The sequence below is a fragment of the Phalangium opilio genome, unplaced genomic scaffold, assembly GCF_054372755.1.
Source record: "Phalangium opilio isolate 3A_F unplaced genomic scaffold, DU_Popi_V2 ptg000329l_1, whole genome shotgun sequence".
Taxonomy (NCBI): Eukaryota; Metazoa; Arthropoda; class Arachnida; order Opiliones; family Phalangiidae; genus Phalangium; species Phalangium opilio.
Genome location: NW_028324226.1, coordinates 960651 through 977920, shown reverse-complemented (window position 1 = coordinate 977920; position 17270 = coordinate 960651). Strand labels below are relative to the sequence as shown.

At 37.9% G+C, this 17270-nt stretch overlaps 1 protein-coding gene and 1 long non-coding RNA gene across 2 annotated transcripts in view; one reads left to right on the top strand and one right to left on the bottom strand.

The window, feature by feature from the left end:
* LOC149610202 (uncharacterized) overlaps positions 1-11011 on the bottom strand; it is a 168769-nt gene extending 157758 nt beyond the window's left edge. The window contains exons 1-2 of the long non-coding RNA XR_016376602.1: positions 10877-11011; positions 6121-6938 (exon numbers count right to left, since the gene is read on the bottom strand). This is a non-coding gene — a long non-coding RNA (uncharacterized LOC149610202). The remainder of the gene's footprint in view (positions 1-6120; positions 6939-10876) is intronic.
* The window catches only part of LOC149610201 (latrophilin Cirl-like), a 120049-nt gene extending 102786 nt beyond the window's left edge, over positions 1-17263 (top strand). The window contains exons 4-17 of the mRNA XM_089858999.1: positions 9132-9324; positions 9564-9670; positions 10889-11299; positions 11365-11520; positions 11578-11681; positions 11752-12127; positions 12191-12720; positions 12783-12886; positions 12953-13343; positions 13402-13505; positions 13824-13992; positions 14059-14214; positions 14282-14357; positions 14422-17263. Coding sequence (XP_089715125.1) covers positions 9132-9324; positions 9564-9670; positions 10889-11299; positions 11365-11520; positions 11578-11681; positions 11752-12127; positions 12191-12720; positions 12783-12886; positions 12953-13343; positions 13402-13505; positions 13824-13992; positions 14059-14214; positions 14282-14357; positions 14422-15500 — 3956 coding nt within the window. The 3' untranslated portion in view covers positions 15501-17263. The remainder of the gene's footprint in view (positions 1-9131; positions 9325-9563; positions 9671-10888; positions 11300-11364; positions 11521-11577; positions 11682-11751; positions 12128-12190; positions 12721-12782; positions 12887-12952; positions 13344-13401; positions 13506-13823; positions 13993-14058; positions 14215-14281; positions 14358-14421) is intronic.
* The last annotated feature ends 7 nt before the right edge of the window (positions 17264-17270 follow it).

The following is a 17270-nucleotide window of genomic DNA, read 5'->3' as shown; positions in this document are numbered from 1 at the left end:
CTTATATCATATTAAATAAATAAATTTATTCGAAAATGATAAATCAAATTTTAATTCTAAATATGTTGAAATTTAATTTAGATAAGCGGCAAGAAAAAATATATATATTTGATTTATATATATATTCAAATTGAAAAAGGATTTAAATTAGGTAGCGTATATTCAAAATATGGATTTTTTTACCATCTTTACTAGACTCTCAAAAATACAGTGTGTTGCAAAAAGGGTATTAGTACCGACCAAAAAACAGTGGGTTTTATGGAGATTTTGAGTCGAAAATGTTGTAACTTCTATGCCATTTTGCCCTAAGGGCCACAGTTTACAAGTTATAATTAATTACTAAACTAAATAACAATGATTTGTAATTTATTTAGGGGGTCATCCGTAAAACAATCTAATTATAACTTGTTTAGGGTCACCCTTGGGGCAAAATGTCTTAGAAATTACAACATTTTCGACTTAAAATTTATCTCAGTGTACTACGGTCATAACAACCATCCTTATTGTAACACCCTGTATATTATATCTAAAGAACGGACCGGAGTAAAGAAATATATATATATTTTTGATATTTGCGGGTAAAATATGTTAAGGGGCGTCTCACTCAATCACTAAGGTCGGCGCGGCGTCGGGATATAGAAATTTTTATTTTTCTTGAAAAATTATTCTAAAAAGCTTAAAAAAGAGACGAGGCGGCGCGCGGGAAAATTCGCAACCTTTTTGGCGCGAGATACACCATGCAGCACCAACCAGCACCACCTCGACGTCGTCGTCATTTCGCGAGGAAGCTAACACACACACACGCGGAGAAAAGTATAAGCGGCTTCCCAAATTTTGAGGAGCGCAATTTTTCATCTTCTCCCGCCTTTACCATCAGGTTCCCTTCTCTCCCTCCCTCCCTCCATGCCTTTCTCCATCGCGTAACCATGGCAACGCATCCCCAATACGGCTTCCGTCTTCTCCAATCCTACTCTCTTCTTCCCTCTATATACGTTTTGGCGACACTCTCCATCCCAAATTTGCAACGAATAAAAACATACAACCAACCAAGCTTCGTCAGCCCATAGTCCTACCACTTCAAAACACGAATTCCTCAGAGTATTCCATGAATATTGAATTATTAGGTATCTAATATACTTCACCAGTGTCGTAGTAATAATATAGATTAATAATTTTAAGTATAACCAGGAATACATACATCTAATAGGAATAATTGTGCCCCCATATATCCCGTGTTAATCTCTACGAGGGTTTTACGGGCCGGACTTGATCATGACGTCTTTCTAAGACTGATTACATTGCTTTTTAGCAACGCCAAGTCAGGTGCGAGCGCCAGGTGCAACGCGCATCCATATAAATTATTCGTCATACAAAATACGTCATACACAGTGAGCAAATCCGCCTAGAAACATTGAGAAAAACTGCTACACATCATGATTCCAATTAGCCGCGTGCATCCCTAATATAACCCTAACAACTGTTGTATGAAATTCCAAACGACAAGAAACTATAATAACTATTGCAATCTGGGCATGGTCATAATTTCCATAAGGGGCTTGCTACCTACACTCGTAGGGGGCCCCCGTAGAAAAATTCTTACAAGACATTGGCGGCGGCTTCCTACAAATCGCGGCGGCGGCACCTGTCCTTCCGTAGGGAACACCTTTCCTCTCTCGCTTATTGGGTGCCTAATATATCAATTCGGGCGCCCGGGAAAAAGAAAGTCACGATTTCTTGAAGAAGCCCTATGGATGAATCTTGGAATCGTGCTACCTGTTATTAAAAATATCCATCGCGGGCCTTTTAACCTTCTCTCTCTCTCGCATGAAGTCTCTTTCGGTTATGGAATCCATCGATAAATATTTATGCCTTTAGTATTAATAAACCGTAAATTTTGGGTAAGAGAATCCCGCCTCATACTAGGTCCGGGCTCTATACACTTTCATACGAGTTTGCCCACGCGTTTCTGCGTGACGTAATGTATTAATCGTGATATAGCTTATGTGACCGGGGTCATTGAATGATCATTAAAGAGGACTTAACTGGCCGCTAGTCGATAGATAATCCCTTTAAAACTAAGAGTATTATACTTGCAATTTCAAAAGGGGGAGGGGGCGCTGAATTGTCTCCTTGATATAGGATTGTGACGTAACATTGATGGGTATATGGACAACAAAGACACTAGATAGGGCTTAAAAGTTACCAGTATTGCACCAAAATTGGTCCGTATCTTAATTTAAGTCTCTGTTGTAAATGCACATACCCATCAATGTTCCTTCCGTCTTAAGAATAAAAGGTGGTCAACACACCAGACATTGATGCCGATTGCTGGCAATTGAACATGAGGATATGCTACTCATTCAGAAAACGTGGCTTAAATGGTAGTAATATTAAAACCAGAATTCCCGCTTTTTTCATATAAGTTCTGAATGAAATTGAAAAGTATTTTGGACACTTTTCACTATAATATTTGATCATATTTCCTTGGGCTTCAGGGCCAAAATTTTTTATACCTCCCGTAAATTCGGATAAAATGTTTCCAGTTGACTGAATTCCCGCGCATTCATTGATGGATGACCACTTTTCTCTTTCAGTCTCATTTCCTCTCAAAGAGAGAGAGAGATCCTTGCAATTCTCTCTTTCCATCCCATATTAACAACCATCTTCGGTTGACCAGAAATATATTGTAGTAAAAATGAAAATCAGGAGGATATATTTTATTTAGAATAATTTTTCCGGATATTTTAGATTGATTTCACGCCGATTGCTAAAAAGTTTAATTACTCACAAAGAGAAACGTGCGTATAGTAACTTAAGTCGTTACTCAACCGTATAGGGTGTGTTATACCGTATCAGTAGCGCATCATAATTTGTAATATACTTTCTAAAAACAAAGAGATATAGCGACGGAGTACATGGCTTGTAGTTGTAAAATAATATCTAAACAAAATATCTAACAAGTATAACGAGCAAATAATACATAACCTAAACTAGTTTTTCTTCTCTTATTTTTCTTTCCTTTTTTTCTCTTTCAAAAGCTTTTGTATAAAACAGCGTTCTTAGATATAAAGAAACTTAACCTAATCATTTTCTGCCATTCTTGGTGGGTTTCGTCTTTCCTTTGAAAGTGTGTAATTTCAAACACCGACAAAAGAAGCTATAATTTTATCTAACGCCTTATCTACCTTTTTCGATCGCATTTTTCTGTGGATAATATTTTCAACCCAAAATAAAAAGAAAAGAAGACGAAAAACTGAACTTGAATTGTAAGAAACGCAATTGCCAATCCAATCCCACCTTAAAAATACAATAAGTATAAACCTGGTGTTTCCCCCTCCCCTCTAAGAGGGATGAAACGAACCATCAAACCCACCAAAGTTGTTGCTATGGTAACAATATAAAAGAAAGAGAGAGAGAGAGAGAGAGAGAGAGAGAGAGAGAAAGCACGTGAAGTTAGGCTTTATAAAAGGGGACGGATACTTTAGTATACTAAAATATTAGTGCATTAAAAAATGTACATATTACAGGGTTCATACAAACCTGGAAAACCTGGAAAAATCAGGGAAATAAATAGTTGACAAAAACCTCATGGAAAATTCAGGGAAATTTCGAATTTTTAGTAAGATTCAGGGAAATAAGGGAAATTTGCGTCAAACAGGAGCCGAGTAATTAAGCAAAATGTTCGTGAACATACCCTCCATAGGATTAACATTACACTATACTTTGGAGGCTCGTAACTCTGGTTATATTATAGATACGGGGATGTCCTTCGAGTATGTTATAGTCCAATTTGTCCCCCATCCAACCATACTAAAAACTTAGGGCTACGACAAACAGGGACCGAGTAATTAAGCAAAACGTATACAAACAACCCCCTCCATAGGAATAGCATTACACTAAACTTTGGAGGCTCGTAACTCTGGAAAATTCAGGGAAGTATATGAGGAAAAACCTGGAAATCTCAGGGAAATTTGTTTTCCAAACGTTGTATGAACCCTGTATTACGTAGGAGTTTACTTACGACCCCTCGTCGTCTCACGAGGATACAATAATAAGAAGACCTAAGTATTTTATGCAAAAATGTTTCTTAGGGGGGGGGGGGAGGGCTTGCGGAAGATGGAAGATGATTCCAAGAGACATTAATACATCCAGGGGCGAAATTAGCTTTTAATATAACATCTCTTGGCAAACAAATAAAAGATGTATATACGTTATTATTCCTGTATTTTCTAAACCAATTCGAAGGTAAGACAGACTAAAATAGATCAGAATCATCTGATCGAATTTCTCTTGATTTTATTAATATTAATGTACCTAGCTTATATGGGGGGAACTAACCTTTCTATTTTATTGACCAATAAATTGCGTAGAGTCTAAGCTTAATTTCGTTTCGTAAGACAGCTTGCGAGACTCGAGAGAGAGTGCAATTTTCTGAGCAGATAGTTTTGGGAAGTAAGTGAGTGAGAGTGCCCATCCCATAATGAGAGGATATTCCGTGGATGTATAGCGTTAAAGTTCACCCACTGACGCCACACCCCGGATCCCAAAAACCTGGAACACACACACCATCCTACGTGTTTTTTTTTTCGTTCCCATCACGAAATAAATACGTCATGTAACGTTTGCGCAAAACTATGTACAGACTGTTATTTCGATATAAATAGCTTTCGATACATTCTGATACGTATAAACACGCCTATAAATCTATCATCTGAGGTAAAAATGGGCTCAATTTGAAAACGTTATCGCGTTCATAAGATAAGTTATGTAAGTTTGTCACTGGTTACTGAGAGCTTGGTATGAAGTGACGTTGTTGAACGTCATAGATTCGAGGTAAAGCGACGCCTGGTGAGGTGCTGTCAAAGGCTTAGTACAGACTAAATAGGAAGATGAACTGCAATTTTTACCGAGTGTGGTCAATTCTCGCTTGTCGTTCTCGAAGTAGCTCTCATTAAGTCTCTAGCTTTACCAAGTACAGGAAGTGTCATGCTTATGGAACATACCTTATAAACTTATGGTCCATTGAAGCTTTTCTCCAATGTAAAACTAGGTTTTCTGTAGAAAACGGTAATTTAGCCCCCAAAAGGTTCGAAATACGGACAAAACGGTAATTGAACATAGTTCGACATAAAATGATCGGTAAAGCAGTGTCAAATTGCAAACGTGTGAATGTTGAGACGTTTCACAGACTTAAACCAAACCAAAACGCATTATTTGACCGACTGGTATCCCTATTCGTACATCACTGAATATACTTCTAATCCGCTTTAGATATAAAAAATTGCGATTTTCCTTCTATAGGGTTGGGTGTATCATAGGTGGAAGGGAGTGCGAACAGTTTGAATTATGATGGTTAGAAGCTAAAGCTGACAAGGCTGTCGGCGGCCATTTTGGGGGGAAAATCGGCAAGGGATGGTTGCTGGTGTCTGTTAGGGATCAAAGTGACAAATGGATGGTCATTTATAGCTGGCGGTGGGGTGCTAATGGCTAGCCATTTCGTAAGCGTACCAAAAGAAAAACCTCTATCACTAATCGAAATGATATCTTCGGATATTTTTCACCTAACCTGTAGGGTAGAGTAAGCACTAAGTTGGGAACCAAATTGCCGGGGTTTAAACCTACCTCCTGGCAAATCAAATACGAGAAGATCAAATTTGCATATTAAAATTAATGAATACTCCGTTGAATTATGAACGAATACAAGTTTTTCTGAGAAAAATTCAAGTTAGACTTTCGTACCCACAGTCAGTAGGTACCTTTTGTGAAATTTTTAGAGATTCTTCTTAAGGGATTTCTTATAATTTTTTTCTTAAAAATTTATAAAATTTTAAAGAATTAATTTTCCAGGGTTCATAAAACTTCTGGAAAAACCGATTTCCCTGAGTTTTCCAGGCTTTTTCCCATATATGGGGTAATAACAACGGGAGTGGTTTTTTATAGTTTTTTAACTGACCTATCATCCATTTCACAAGTTCATGATTTATCCACGATATACAATCTATACTACATTTATTATAGGCGGGCTTCGATGTCTGACCTCATTAATAACCAAATAACGCAAAAAGCACAGGAACGTAACAAAGCGAGCGACAAAAAATACATAATAAAACGGGTACTTACATTTTAACGATGATCGAATCCAAAGATGGTGAAAAATGTCACACAAAAAAACGATGCTAAAGTATCACGCGAAAAGTTCACAAAGCTAAACTTGTTTTTAAAAACTAACCAGCGTCGCGACTTTAAGTGTATTTTTTTAAGCTATTTGGGAAACCGATTGACGAAATTTGATGTTCAATAGAAAGTTCACGATAGACAGTTTGTAGGTTTTCCACCACTCTCAGGTTGGACCGTAATAAACTTGATCGGCCTCCATTTACTCCAATTAAAATGTTTCAAGGTGACACGATCACGTGATTGCCAGATGCGCACGTTGTAGGGAAAGGGACTATGGGAGCTGTGCTTTGATCTGAAAGTTTGTTAATGCGCTCGCAACATTTTGGTACTGCTCGCTAGTTACAGTTGGCCTTGCGCATTAGGGTTAGGGACTATGGGACGCGGCTCTCTGACCTCACAGCTGGAAAAAAGGACTATGGGACGCAGCGCTCTGACCTTAAAGTTTGCTTATTCGCGCGCCAAGTTATGTACTCACCCACTAATTTAGGCATCCCGATGAACCCGTAGATAACCGTAATTCACGTCAAGTTCAAATGTAACCACACCACAAAAGTCAAAGTTCACGCAACCCGATATAAAAATACCGCGAAAAACAAACGCGTTCGGGAACCAGAGTGACGTCATTTTAGATATTTAGAATAGTACGGTTTGGTTCCCGCGATCCTCCGTGCAGCTCGGTCGTGCACTAGACCGCCCAAAACTTGATCCCTCGCTGATGGCCAAACGTGACCCTTCCAAGAAATGTCCATCGTGACGTCATTCTGAAATTAAAATAAATTCCTTGATTTTAGCTAAACATCAGAATAATCATTAAGTTAAACTAAAAGCAAATACGCTTAGGGTTCGTACAACTTTTGGAAAAAGGATTTCTCTGAATCTTTTCCCACATATGGATCGAATAATGAATTGCACTAAAATTCTAGAATTCCCCGAGTTTACCCGGCGTTTTTGTCAACTATTAATTTCCCTGAGTTTTCCAGGTTTGTACGAACCCTGCATAACTTATTTACAAAGATTGAGTCAATTTTCATTCTAAGAAAATTAGATGGAATTCCATGAAAATAAATTAAATTTTCAATTTCGGCGTGAACAAAATTTGACATATTCTTTTTAGAAAAAGAAATAAAAAAATAAACAGGTAGTGCGGGTGGTGGGTGTTTTGGGAGACAGTAGGGGTAGAAAATATCTGTTCAAGAGTTAACTAACCAAGCTAAAATAAAGCCCAAAAAGACCTTGGGGGGGTTGTTTGTTGGTTTGGACAGTGAACGCATATACTTCCTTTATGGTTTGAAAAAGGGTTTTTTTTTTCTCCTTTTTTTGGCCTATAATATACGGATGGACGATATTTGCATGACAAGTAGTGTAGCCAACGTATAATGTAAGATAATACCCAACCCAACTTTACCGAAGAAAATTGATAAACTAAGGTAAACAAACATACATATACAGGGTGTTCAAAAAACAATTGTGATAGGACAGACCCGAAGTACTATGGAAAATCAATTTTGAGTCGAAAATGTTAATCTCCATAACATTCTGCCACAACGGACACAAAATCGAAGCCCACATAAGGGGTCATCAGTAAAATACGCCAATCTTGAATTGAAAACAGTGGCCCAGACGGCAAAATGGAGACAGAAGTTACATTTTTGACTCACAATCCCCAAAGAACACACCCCTTAATTTATTCCAGACTTATCACAAAACACCCTGTATACTTAACAATCAGGTGACATTACACCACTAGAGAAGATTAATTTCACTTCAAATTTATCAACTTCTAAAGATACCTTTATAGTGTATAACCAACCATATGCCTTCCTTTGTTTATTCTTAGTGGTTTTATATTAGAGAGAAGGCGACGTAAAAAAAATAGTGAAAAATTTGAATATAAAAGTCAGCCTTTCGTATGGAAGTGTAGCTTAAATATATTCACTGTTTCCTAGGAAAACATTTAGTCATAAAGAAAGAGAAGATCCTTGGCAGTGTGGAAATTCACCCACCGTCCCTCCCTCCCCCAGTCAGTACACCTTTGTTTAAAAAATTATTTTAAAGAAACACAAAGAAAAACAAAAGTAGCCTCCTGGGAAATTTAAAAATTTGCAAAAACAAAACACCAAAAACAAAAAAGAAAGAAGAAAAAAAACCACCACCACACCACACTTTGTTGGGTTAACACGTATAATGAAGTTATGGACACTGGTTTAGTATTGTTTAGAATTAAAGGGGGAAACAATGCCTTCCTTGCCTTAGGCTTGATTAGGCTCTACGCGAGAAGACAACACCAACACAAAGTGTCATACCCCTTGTTATAGCCATCTTTTAGGAAACACATTTAGCGCCCAAGGATTATAGAAACAAAAAGTTGGAACGAAATTAAGAAGAAAAAAAAAAGATTTTCGTTACAAAAATAATAATATAAAACTCTTAAGGGAATTGCATAATTAGGGAAATTAATAAACAAGAGAAAACTAGCTTTTGTTGCAATAATAATATCTGAAGTATATAACACTTCTCTTTGAGAATCGTAACAAGAGCCTTCCCAACACCAGACCATTTAGAGCAAGATTACTAAACCGAATCACATAAACGGATAAACAGAGTGCCCAGCGCTTAATGCACGAAAAATAATAGGTATTATAGGTCTAAAAAGCCAAAACCCTAGCACGGTGCGATGCCCATCTGAAGTTTGATGGCCATGAGAGTAAACTAAAAGGTACATGAGTCTGTGTAGAATCATGTTACATAACTAAAATATTAAAATATTAAGAGTACACAGAGTGTCATCCTTCTATTATCCTATTCTGATAATAATAATAATTAACAAAAGGAGGTGAGTGTAAGATTATTCTACTTGTGTAATTAAATACAGCCTGGTTCCAACCGCTAACCCTAACGTTTTCCGTTCTTGAACAGTTGAACTAATAGCGTATTTAATTTGTTTGTATTTTTAGATGGTCCACATTACAGAACGGCGTACGCTTGCGAAGGCAGTCAATTATCGATCGCGTGCGAAGAAGGCCATTTCATTCATCTTATTAGAGCCAATTACGGAAGATTCTCAATTGGAATATGTAACGAACACGGTAGTCTCGACTGGAGTGTCGATTGTATGTCGAGACTATCATTCAGGGTTATGCAAGAAAGGTTAGAATCAAACCCGAACGCTTATAGTACAAACGTTTTCAGACTAGGACAATTGATACCATTTACACAAGGAGTCCAGGTAACTTGACAAGCAAATCGCAGTACCACGTAGCCTGGCCTCCTGGTGTAAAGGGTATCAACCCTCCTAGTCTGAAACCTAGATATATATATATATTGATTCATTTCTCCGTCATTGTTACCCGCCAAAGTTTGACTGACCGAAAAACTTTTCATTACAGTTGCGGAATGAAAAGTGGTTGCAGCTTACCAGCATCCAGTACAGTTTTCGGGGACCCGTGTCCCGGTACTTTAAAGTATTTGGAAGCCCACTACCAATGCATGCCTGGTAAGTAACTTTTACAATATACAAACAGGTTGTTGTTGCACGAAGGGTAATTATAGGACTGTTGTACAGTGGGTTATATGGGAAATCAATAGACCAATACGAATATTACATAAGGAGAAACTTCCGGGGTACGCTTCCATACTGGATGATTTCCACGAGACACCACTAGAGGTTAGCCAACTCTAGCGGTGTCTATTTTGAGTCGAAAATGTTATTTCCATGACATTTTGGCCCAAGGGTCATACCGTTTACGACGATTAGAGTACTTTATGGATTACCCCTTAAGAAATTGATTCGTGAAAGTCAATGCTAATTTAATTAAGGGGTCAAGGGTAAACCACTCCAATCATAAATAAACCTTGAAAACGATGGCACTTGGGTTACAGCTGCTACTCAAACTCGCCCACGAAACCCAGTCCCACTGTACTTCGTTTCTACCACCACCCTTTTTGGAACACCCTGTATATAATAATTATAGTATAGAAATTATAGTTCGTGACTTCAACGGAAAAGTTTTAGGAACGAATTCAAATAATTAAGCGGGGAGTTAGTAATACAAGCAGTTTTGCAAAAACGCATATTTCGGTCTTGCGGTTTGGCGTAGAATCTGATTTCATAACTGGAGTTGAGGGAACATAATCCTTCTTTTCGTATTGTAGTTTTAAATTAAAACTTTAAACATTACCTCCCTCCCATTTCTGGTTTAATGGAATGGTGGTACTTTTCAAACTAATTTACAAAATGGAATAGTTTCAGGTCGGGTGTATATTTGGTTTGCATATATAATTTATGCAATTTATGTGACGGTAGTTAATGGGCGACTTTGCTTAAAGTATGTAAATTTACTATGAAAATGTCCCTACTGTTCCCCCCCCCCTGCTCCAGTTTTGTTAGTCTTTGTTTTGGAGTTCGAGTTATATATGACTGGTGGCTAAGGCTTTAGTTGATCGATTATTTTTGAATAACTCAAGCGGTTTCGTGACAAGGAACGTCATGTTACGGAACATGGCACTCGCGGCAGGGTAAGACTCTAAAACTGATACTACTTATCGGGTTTGTTCAAATCGATTAAAATGGACTGAAAAGTTACCATTCTAAAATATCGATCGATATCAAACTCGTTCAGGAAATTAGAAAGGGGTTGCGCAAATAATTGTAAACTTTGTCCAATTTCGCCTAAACGAAAACATAAAAACAAACCCAAACCTTTTAACGCAGATTCTCCGAGTTCCACCCGTCGACCGCCTCCACCGCCTATCGTCTTTCCTCCAACGGGTCACCCTCCAGCGGTGTTACCAGGGTCAAGTAGTGGTGTTGGTGGGAATAGTGGTACTGGCAATGTTAACAACCCAGCCACGTCGTCTTCAGCCACAACAGGAGGAAGTGGTTTATATAACAATAACAACAACAACAATCAAGCGCCCAACCACCATCCACCACCTCCCATCAACGTCTCATACTTTCCTCAACATAGTTCGACGCCAGGTACTACGACAACCACAACTACTTTAGGACCGGCTGTGATTAAACCTCAGAAGCCGGAAAGTGTCGCAACGCCGTCACCAAATTCGGCGGGAACAAAGACAGTAACTTCGAAGATTCTGGAAATTGAAAGAGACGATTTTATAGGTTAGTATTTAAGGAAAACTAACCTTAACTTGAAAACTTAAGTTAATTTTAATAATTATTTATAGACGAGCCCACACCATCCCCTATACCACAAAGACCAATCTTATCAACGACGGATTTGTCTACTGATTATTGTAACCCAATTCGTAGTCGAAATTTATATTGGAATTGGACTAGAGCCGGAGATACGGCAATACAAAAATGTCCCGGTGGTGCTCGAGGTACGAAAATGAAACTGGCTAGAAACCAGTTCATGTTTTAACTAACAATAATTACAGGAGATGCAAGGTGGCATTGTAGCATGCAATCAACACGTTGGTATCCCGACAGACCCGACTTGGGTGGTTGCAGTTCACCTTGGGTTGATAATCTTGAGGATAGGGTAATGTCCTAATCTTGACACTTTTCCCCTTTCAACCTAATACTTAAGCAACCATGCCTTTTAATTCCAGATCCAAGAAGGCGATTCAGTGGTCAATATAGCCGCTGATTTTGCTTTGATCACTAGAACCAAGCCATTATACGGAGGGGACATAGTTCAAGCCATGGGTATCATTCAGAGACTCATATCCAAAATGGAGGACAGAGTTATAGAATTTCCAGACGAAAAACAAAGATATTTGGTGGTCAAAGAACTAGTTCAGTCCGTTGTGGATATTGGAAGTAATCTATTGGATATATCGCAAAGCGAAGCTTGGCAAGATTTATCGGACGTCGAGCAACGGGAAGCCGCGTCCGCGCTATTACATGGTCTTGAAAGAAACGTTAGATTGTTGGCTGATACGCAAAATAGAGAGGGTCTCTTTAGTCACGCGCAGAATAATATTTGTAAGTTATTATCTCCGAGTTAATTTATTAATTAACATTAATGAAATTAATTTGACTTTGCAGTGGTAACAATGAATATAGTTCGAGCGCAAACAGTCACCGATTTAAAACTACCGAGTGTCGAAGCTATTTCCTCAACTACTTGGTCACAGATGGAAGATTCAGTTTACCTTCCAGCTGGAGCTTTGTTAGAAACGTCGAGGAATGGTCTCGCCAAAGCGGTTTTTCTTTCCTACAATGCCATGGACGAGATTCTAAGTCCCGCTCAACCACCAGCGATATATCGCGCGCCTAAAATGGTGGGAGGAAGCGAAGCCGAGGACATCCCGGTCTCTCAGATAGTTAATTCAAGGGTGGTAACCGTGTCCTTGGGTCGAGAAAGAGTAGTTAGGTTATCCGAACCAGTGGTTATCGTTCTCAAAAACTTAAGAGTTGAGAACGTCACCAACCCAAAGTGTGTCTATTGGGATTTCAGTCGAAGAGGATGGTCAGAGAAGGGTTGCCAAGTTAGAATGGCAAATAGGACACACACTGTCTGCGCATGCTCTCATCTAACTAATTTTGCCGTACTCATGGACGTAACAGCCATACCAGTAAGTACACGAAACTCCTTAAAACAAGTACCACAGCAACTAATACGTATTTAAAACTTCAGATGCATTTTGGACACGAATTAGCTCTGAGAGTCATAACTTACGTTGGATGTATAGTCTCCATAATTTGCCTTGTCCTTACAATACTCACATTCCAATTATTCCGGTACGTTAACGACAAACACAAGAACCAACAACCAAACTAAATTATATTATATTATTGCCGTTACAGAGGTCTTAAAAGTGATCGAACCACGATTCACAAGAATTTGTGTTTCTGCCTTTTGGTGGCGGAACTAGTTTTTGTGGCAGGAATCAATCAGACTCATTTAAGGGAACTTTGCGGAGTGATCGCTGGCGTTTTACATTATTTCTTCTTGGCGGCCTTTTTATGGATGTTCCTGGAAGGTTTCCAACTCTACGTCATGCTCGTCGAAGTCTTTGAATCAGAGAAATCGAGGGTCAGGTGGTATTACTTGGCCGCGTACCTCATCCCAGCTGTGATAGTAGGAATATCGGCCGTTATCGATCCCTATAGCTACGGATCCGAACGATATTGTTGGCTCAGAGCTGATAATTACTTCATATTTAGTTTTGTTGGACCAGTCATCGCCATCCTATTGGTAAGTTTGAATCATCAAATTACACCCGATTCAAGTACTTACCTCATTTCATTGGCAGGCGAATATAGTGTTCTTGACAATTGCCATTTACATGATGTGCCGTCATGCCAATATGAGTGTCGTAACAAAGACCAAAGAACAAGCCAAACTCACCAGCATTTGGTTAGTATCCTTCTGTAATCTATATAAAATTACTTAGCATGACGCCAATTTCATTGGATTGTTTCCTTTTTTATTTTGGCGGTTTCTATTCCTTTCTTTTCGTTTCTTTCAATCTGTTCTCCTTCTTTGGCTGCACTAATAGCGAAGAGGATGCTATTTCACATCGTAAAATTATGGTGGTGTAAGACAAAGCTTCAAATCTTTACTTAACCTTCCTAGAAGCATGAGCTATATGCACAGATTAGTTATAATTTGCTTAAACTAACAGTCTTATAACTAAAAACACCTCGATTAACTAACAGAATATATTTTCCACAGTGTTTGGATTCGAGGAGCCATGGTCCTTGTATTCCTCTTGGGCTTAACCTGGGCCTTCGGCCTCCTGTATCTAAGCGCGGAGAGCGTTGTCATGGCCTACGTATTCACCATTTTAAATAGTCTTCAAGGACTATTCATTTTCGTCTTCCATTGCCTCAAGAATGAAAAGGTATTTGCTAATGGAAGGTCTAAGCTTATTGACCCTGATCTAACAAATATCCATATCCAACTTAAGGTTCAAAAGGAATACCAGAAATTCATTCGTCACGTTAGCTGGCTTCCAGAATGCATTCGAGGTTCGAAAACCCAAGAACAAAGGTCAAGTTTCTACGTCCATTCTAATGGAACCGTTTCTGGTGGTCAAGGAAACTCATCTAGCCAGTTGACCAGCGTAAGCGTACTTTCTTTTGAAAAACCCAATATATTTCATTTGACTAAAACTTTGTTAAATCCTACAGTCTCAACAGCATTCCTGGTTGTCAAAAGATAGGTCAACAAACGGTAATTCTGGGGTTCCTAAATCAACAACTCAAGGTAAAGCTACTAAGGTAGTTCAACTTATAATTAGGATAAGTTGCTAATAGTGGTAATACTTTAGACGAAACAATTAACGGACAAAACTCAGAGGCAAATGAAATAAGAGAGCAGCAACAAAGTACTCTACCTCGAACTCTGAAACACCACGGAATTAACTCCAAAACTCGATCAAACAACACTTTACATTCGAACAATCAACAAAACCTCGTTGGCTTACACCAAGGGATGGAGAATGGTACAATAGACCCTAACATCGTCGCCAGCAGCAATACCCTTCCCGCCTACGCGAGAGAAGCGGAATTTAGAGCTTTACTTCAACACGCTCAACAACACGGAGTTGGGATTCACCCAAAACACCACCAACATCATTCTCCCCCTCCGCCTTATGGCGGTACAATGAGCGGAGGATTCAATCCATTCTTGGATCACATCTACGAGTGTATAGATACGGATTGCGAGACTCCAACCTACAAGAAACGGTTCTTTCCCGCGAACACGGCTTATCGAAACGCGATTTTACAGAACGAGGGCCACGCTAGAAGCGCCTCGGAATCGAGTAGGCAATCGTCGACGAGTAGTAATATAGGCGGCTGTGATCAAAAACCCTTAATCTTGCCCTACAATACCAACGGAGGGCCTCTTTCCTCTCGTACGCCCCAAAGAAACGCGATAGCTAATTTAGCTCAAGTTTTGAACGCTAATTCGCCCGGAATGCTTCTCCATTCTCCCACTGGTAGGGAAGCGTACCTAAGGCAGCAGCAACCTACGTTTAACCAGTCATTAGGCTTAAACCACTCGGACATTTTGGACGCCAGTGGTTATTACCGTGACGAAAACGCCTCGAGCGAAGACCTCTCGGGTTCTATGGGTAATTTACAAAACATTCAAAATGGCTATCATTTAGCCGACCCTCAACTCGTGGCTAATAGTGGCGAAAATAGCCCAATTTCATCAGGGATTTCGGGGTTACCTTCCCCTCACCCTGGAGACAATAGCGCCACAGTTATGGCCGTTCTGGATGGAGAAAGGGTCGTGTGTCGTTTATCCCCCGATATGGCATCTTCGCAACAGTCTTTAAATTCCCCAAACTCTAGGACTCATTATTGTCACAAATTTAGTCATCTTAGCACGGACTGTTAGCTAAAGAACTCGACATTGACGTAAACTAATAAGCGATAACTCAACGCTTGCGTCGTGAATAAAACGAGCTTCAAAACAGTGTTTAAAAAATGGCGGCTAGCTTTCAAAAGTGTCATAAATTTCATATATATTAAAAGGAACTACCGTAGGATCGCAAAAAGTTGTCGCGAGTAGACACCATCCTGCGTTCATTAGGTTAATGACGCTAATTAACCTTTCCAGTCATTTTTATTAATATTATTATTTTTTTTTTTTTTAAATATTTACCCAGATTGTTGGGTTAGGATACGGTTTCGTCAATACCATAGAAGTTTCCTAATTTATTTGTATAATTAGTGAGAATGGAGTTCTAATTTCACTGGGTAAATAAAAGTTGTGTAAATAACGTGTAAATTTTGAAATATGTACAGAAATCGCGAGTGTATTATGGAAAGAACATCTAGAAGAAAAACAAAAATAAACTGAACTTATGTATTTTATAAAGAATTAAAAAAATGTCTATTACGCGAACGGGGGAAGAAAAAACAACAAATAAAATTTAAAACTTCAGAATTGGTTGCCAAAAAAAAAAATAATGAATAAACAAATCTATCCGACTTTATCATAAATTAATTTGATAAAAATATATAGAAAGTGGTTTAATAAAAAAAAAGGAAAATAAAATAAAGTCCCCGTAAGAAATAAATAAAAACAAACCTGTGCTGGTAAAGTTAATTATAATAAACCTAGGTATATATTCAAATTTACGTAATTTATGATAATTTTCAGGGTGTCGTTAAAAAAAAAGCGTATTTTGGATAAAAAATTAAGGATTAGTCGCTAAAATGTGTTTAACTCTCGTCAAACAAAAGTTTTTTTTTATAATATTATCAACTTGTCCATGACTGAAAATATGAATTTTTCGTCCAACTATCAAAATATGAATTTAAGCCTGCTCTCCATGAAGAAAATTGTACGAATCTGTTTCAAATCGAACTATAATAAATGCCCAAAAGAAAAAAAAAAAATTCAGGGGGGAATATGAATTACTTAATTTTTGACTTTCATTTCCGGATATTTTCTTAACTAAAACGGATAAAGTAACGTTAGCCCCTTTGTAGTGTCTCTCTATAGATATTAACTACTGTATTCTTTCTAACTAAACGTTTAGCTAAACCATTTATATCATTTAACCTAACTAAACAAGAAAAAAACATATATAAATTCTTCCCTGCGATGAAACTATCTGATAAAGAAAAAAAAAATCAGTTCCTATCTTTTCTACGTGGTTAATTTTAAACGCCGATAACTATCATTCCTTTGTTAATAATTAAACTATAATAGGGTCTAAAATTTGCTCAAAATTAAACACTAAATAAGAAAAAAAAAATAAAAATGTTTTTTCCATGGGAATTAGCTAATATTGGTGTTAACGTAGTGGCTGTTCGTTTTACGCTAAAACATTAACGCGCTTTAACTGTCTGGCTAGTGTACTCGTTTCTCGTTACTAAGAAGAAAAAAAAAAAGTGCAGCGCGATTAAAATTAAGTAAATTTTTTTTCGTAATCGTTTGTTAAAATCCAGAAGAAAATTAATTAAAAAGAGAAATGTTTAATATAAATTATTAATTCTCAAACGCCTTTTGCACACCTAACAACTGACAAAATTATATATAACGATATGTCCTTGTATTGGAATAAAAGAAAAAGAAACCAAATACGTAAAAATATTACCCTGACGAATAAACAAAATACATTGTATTGTTTTTATATCAAAAAAGAAAAAGGAAGTA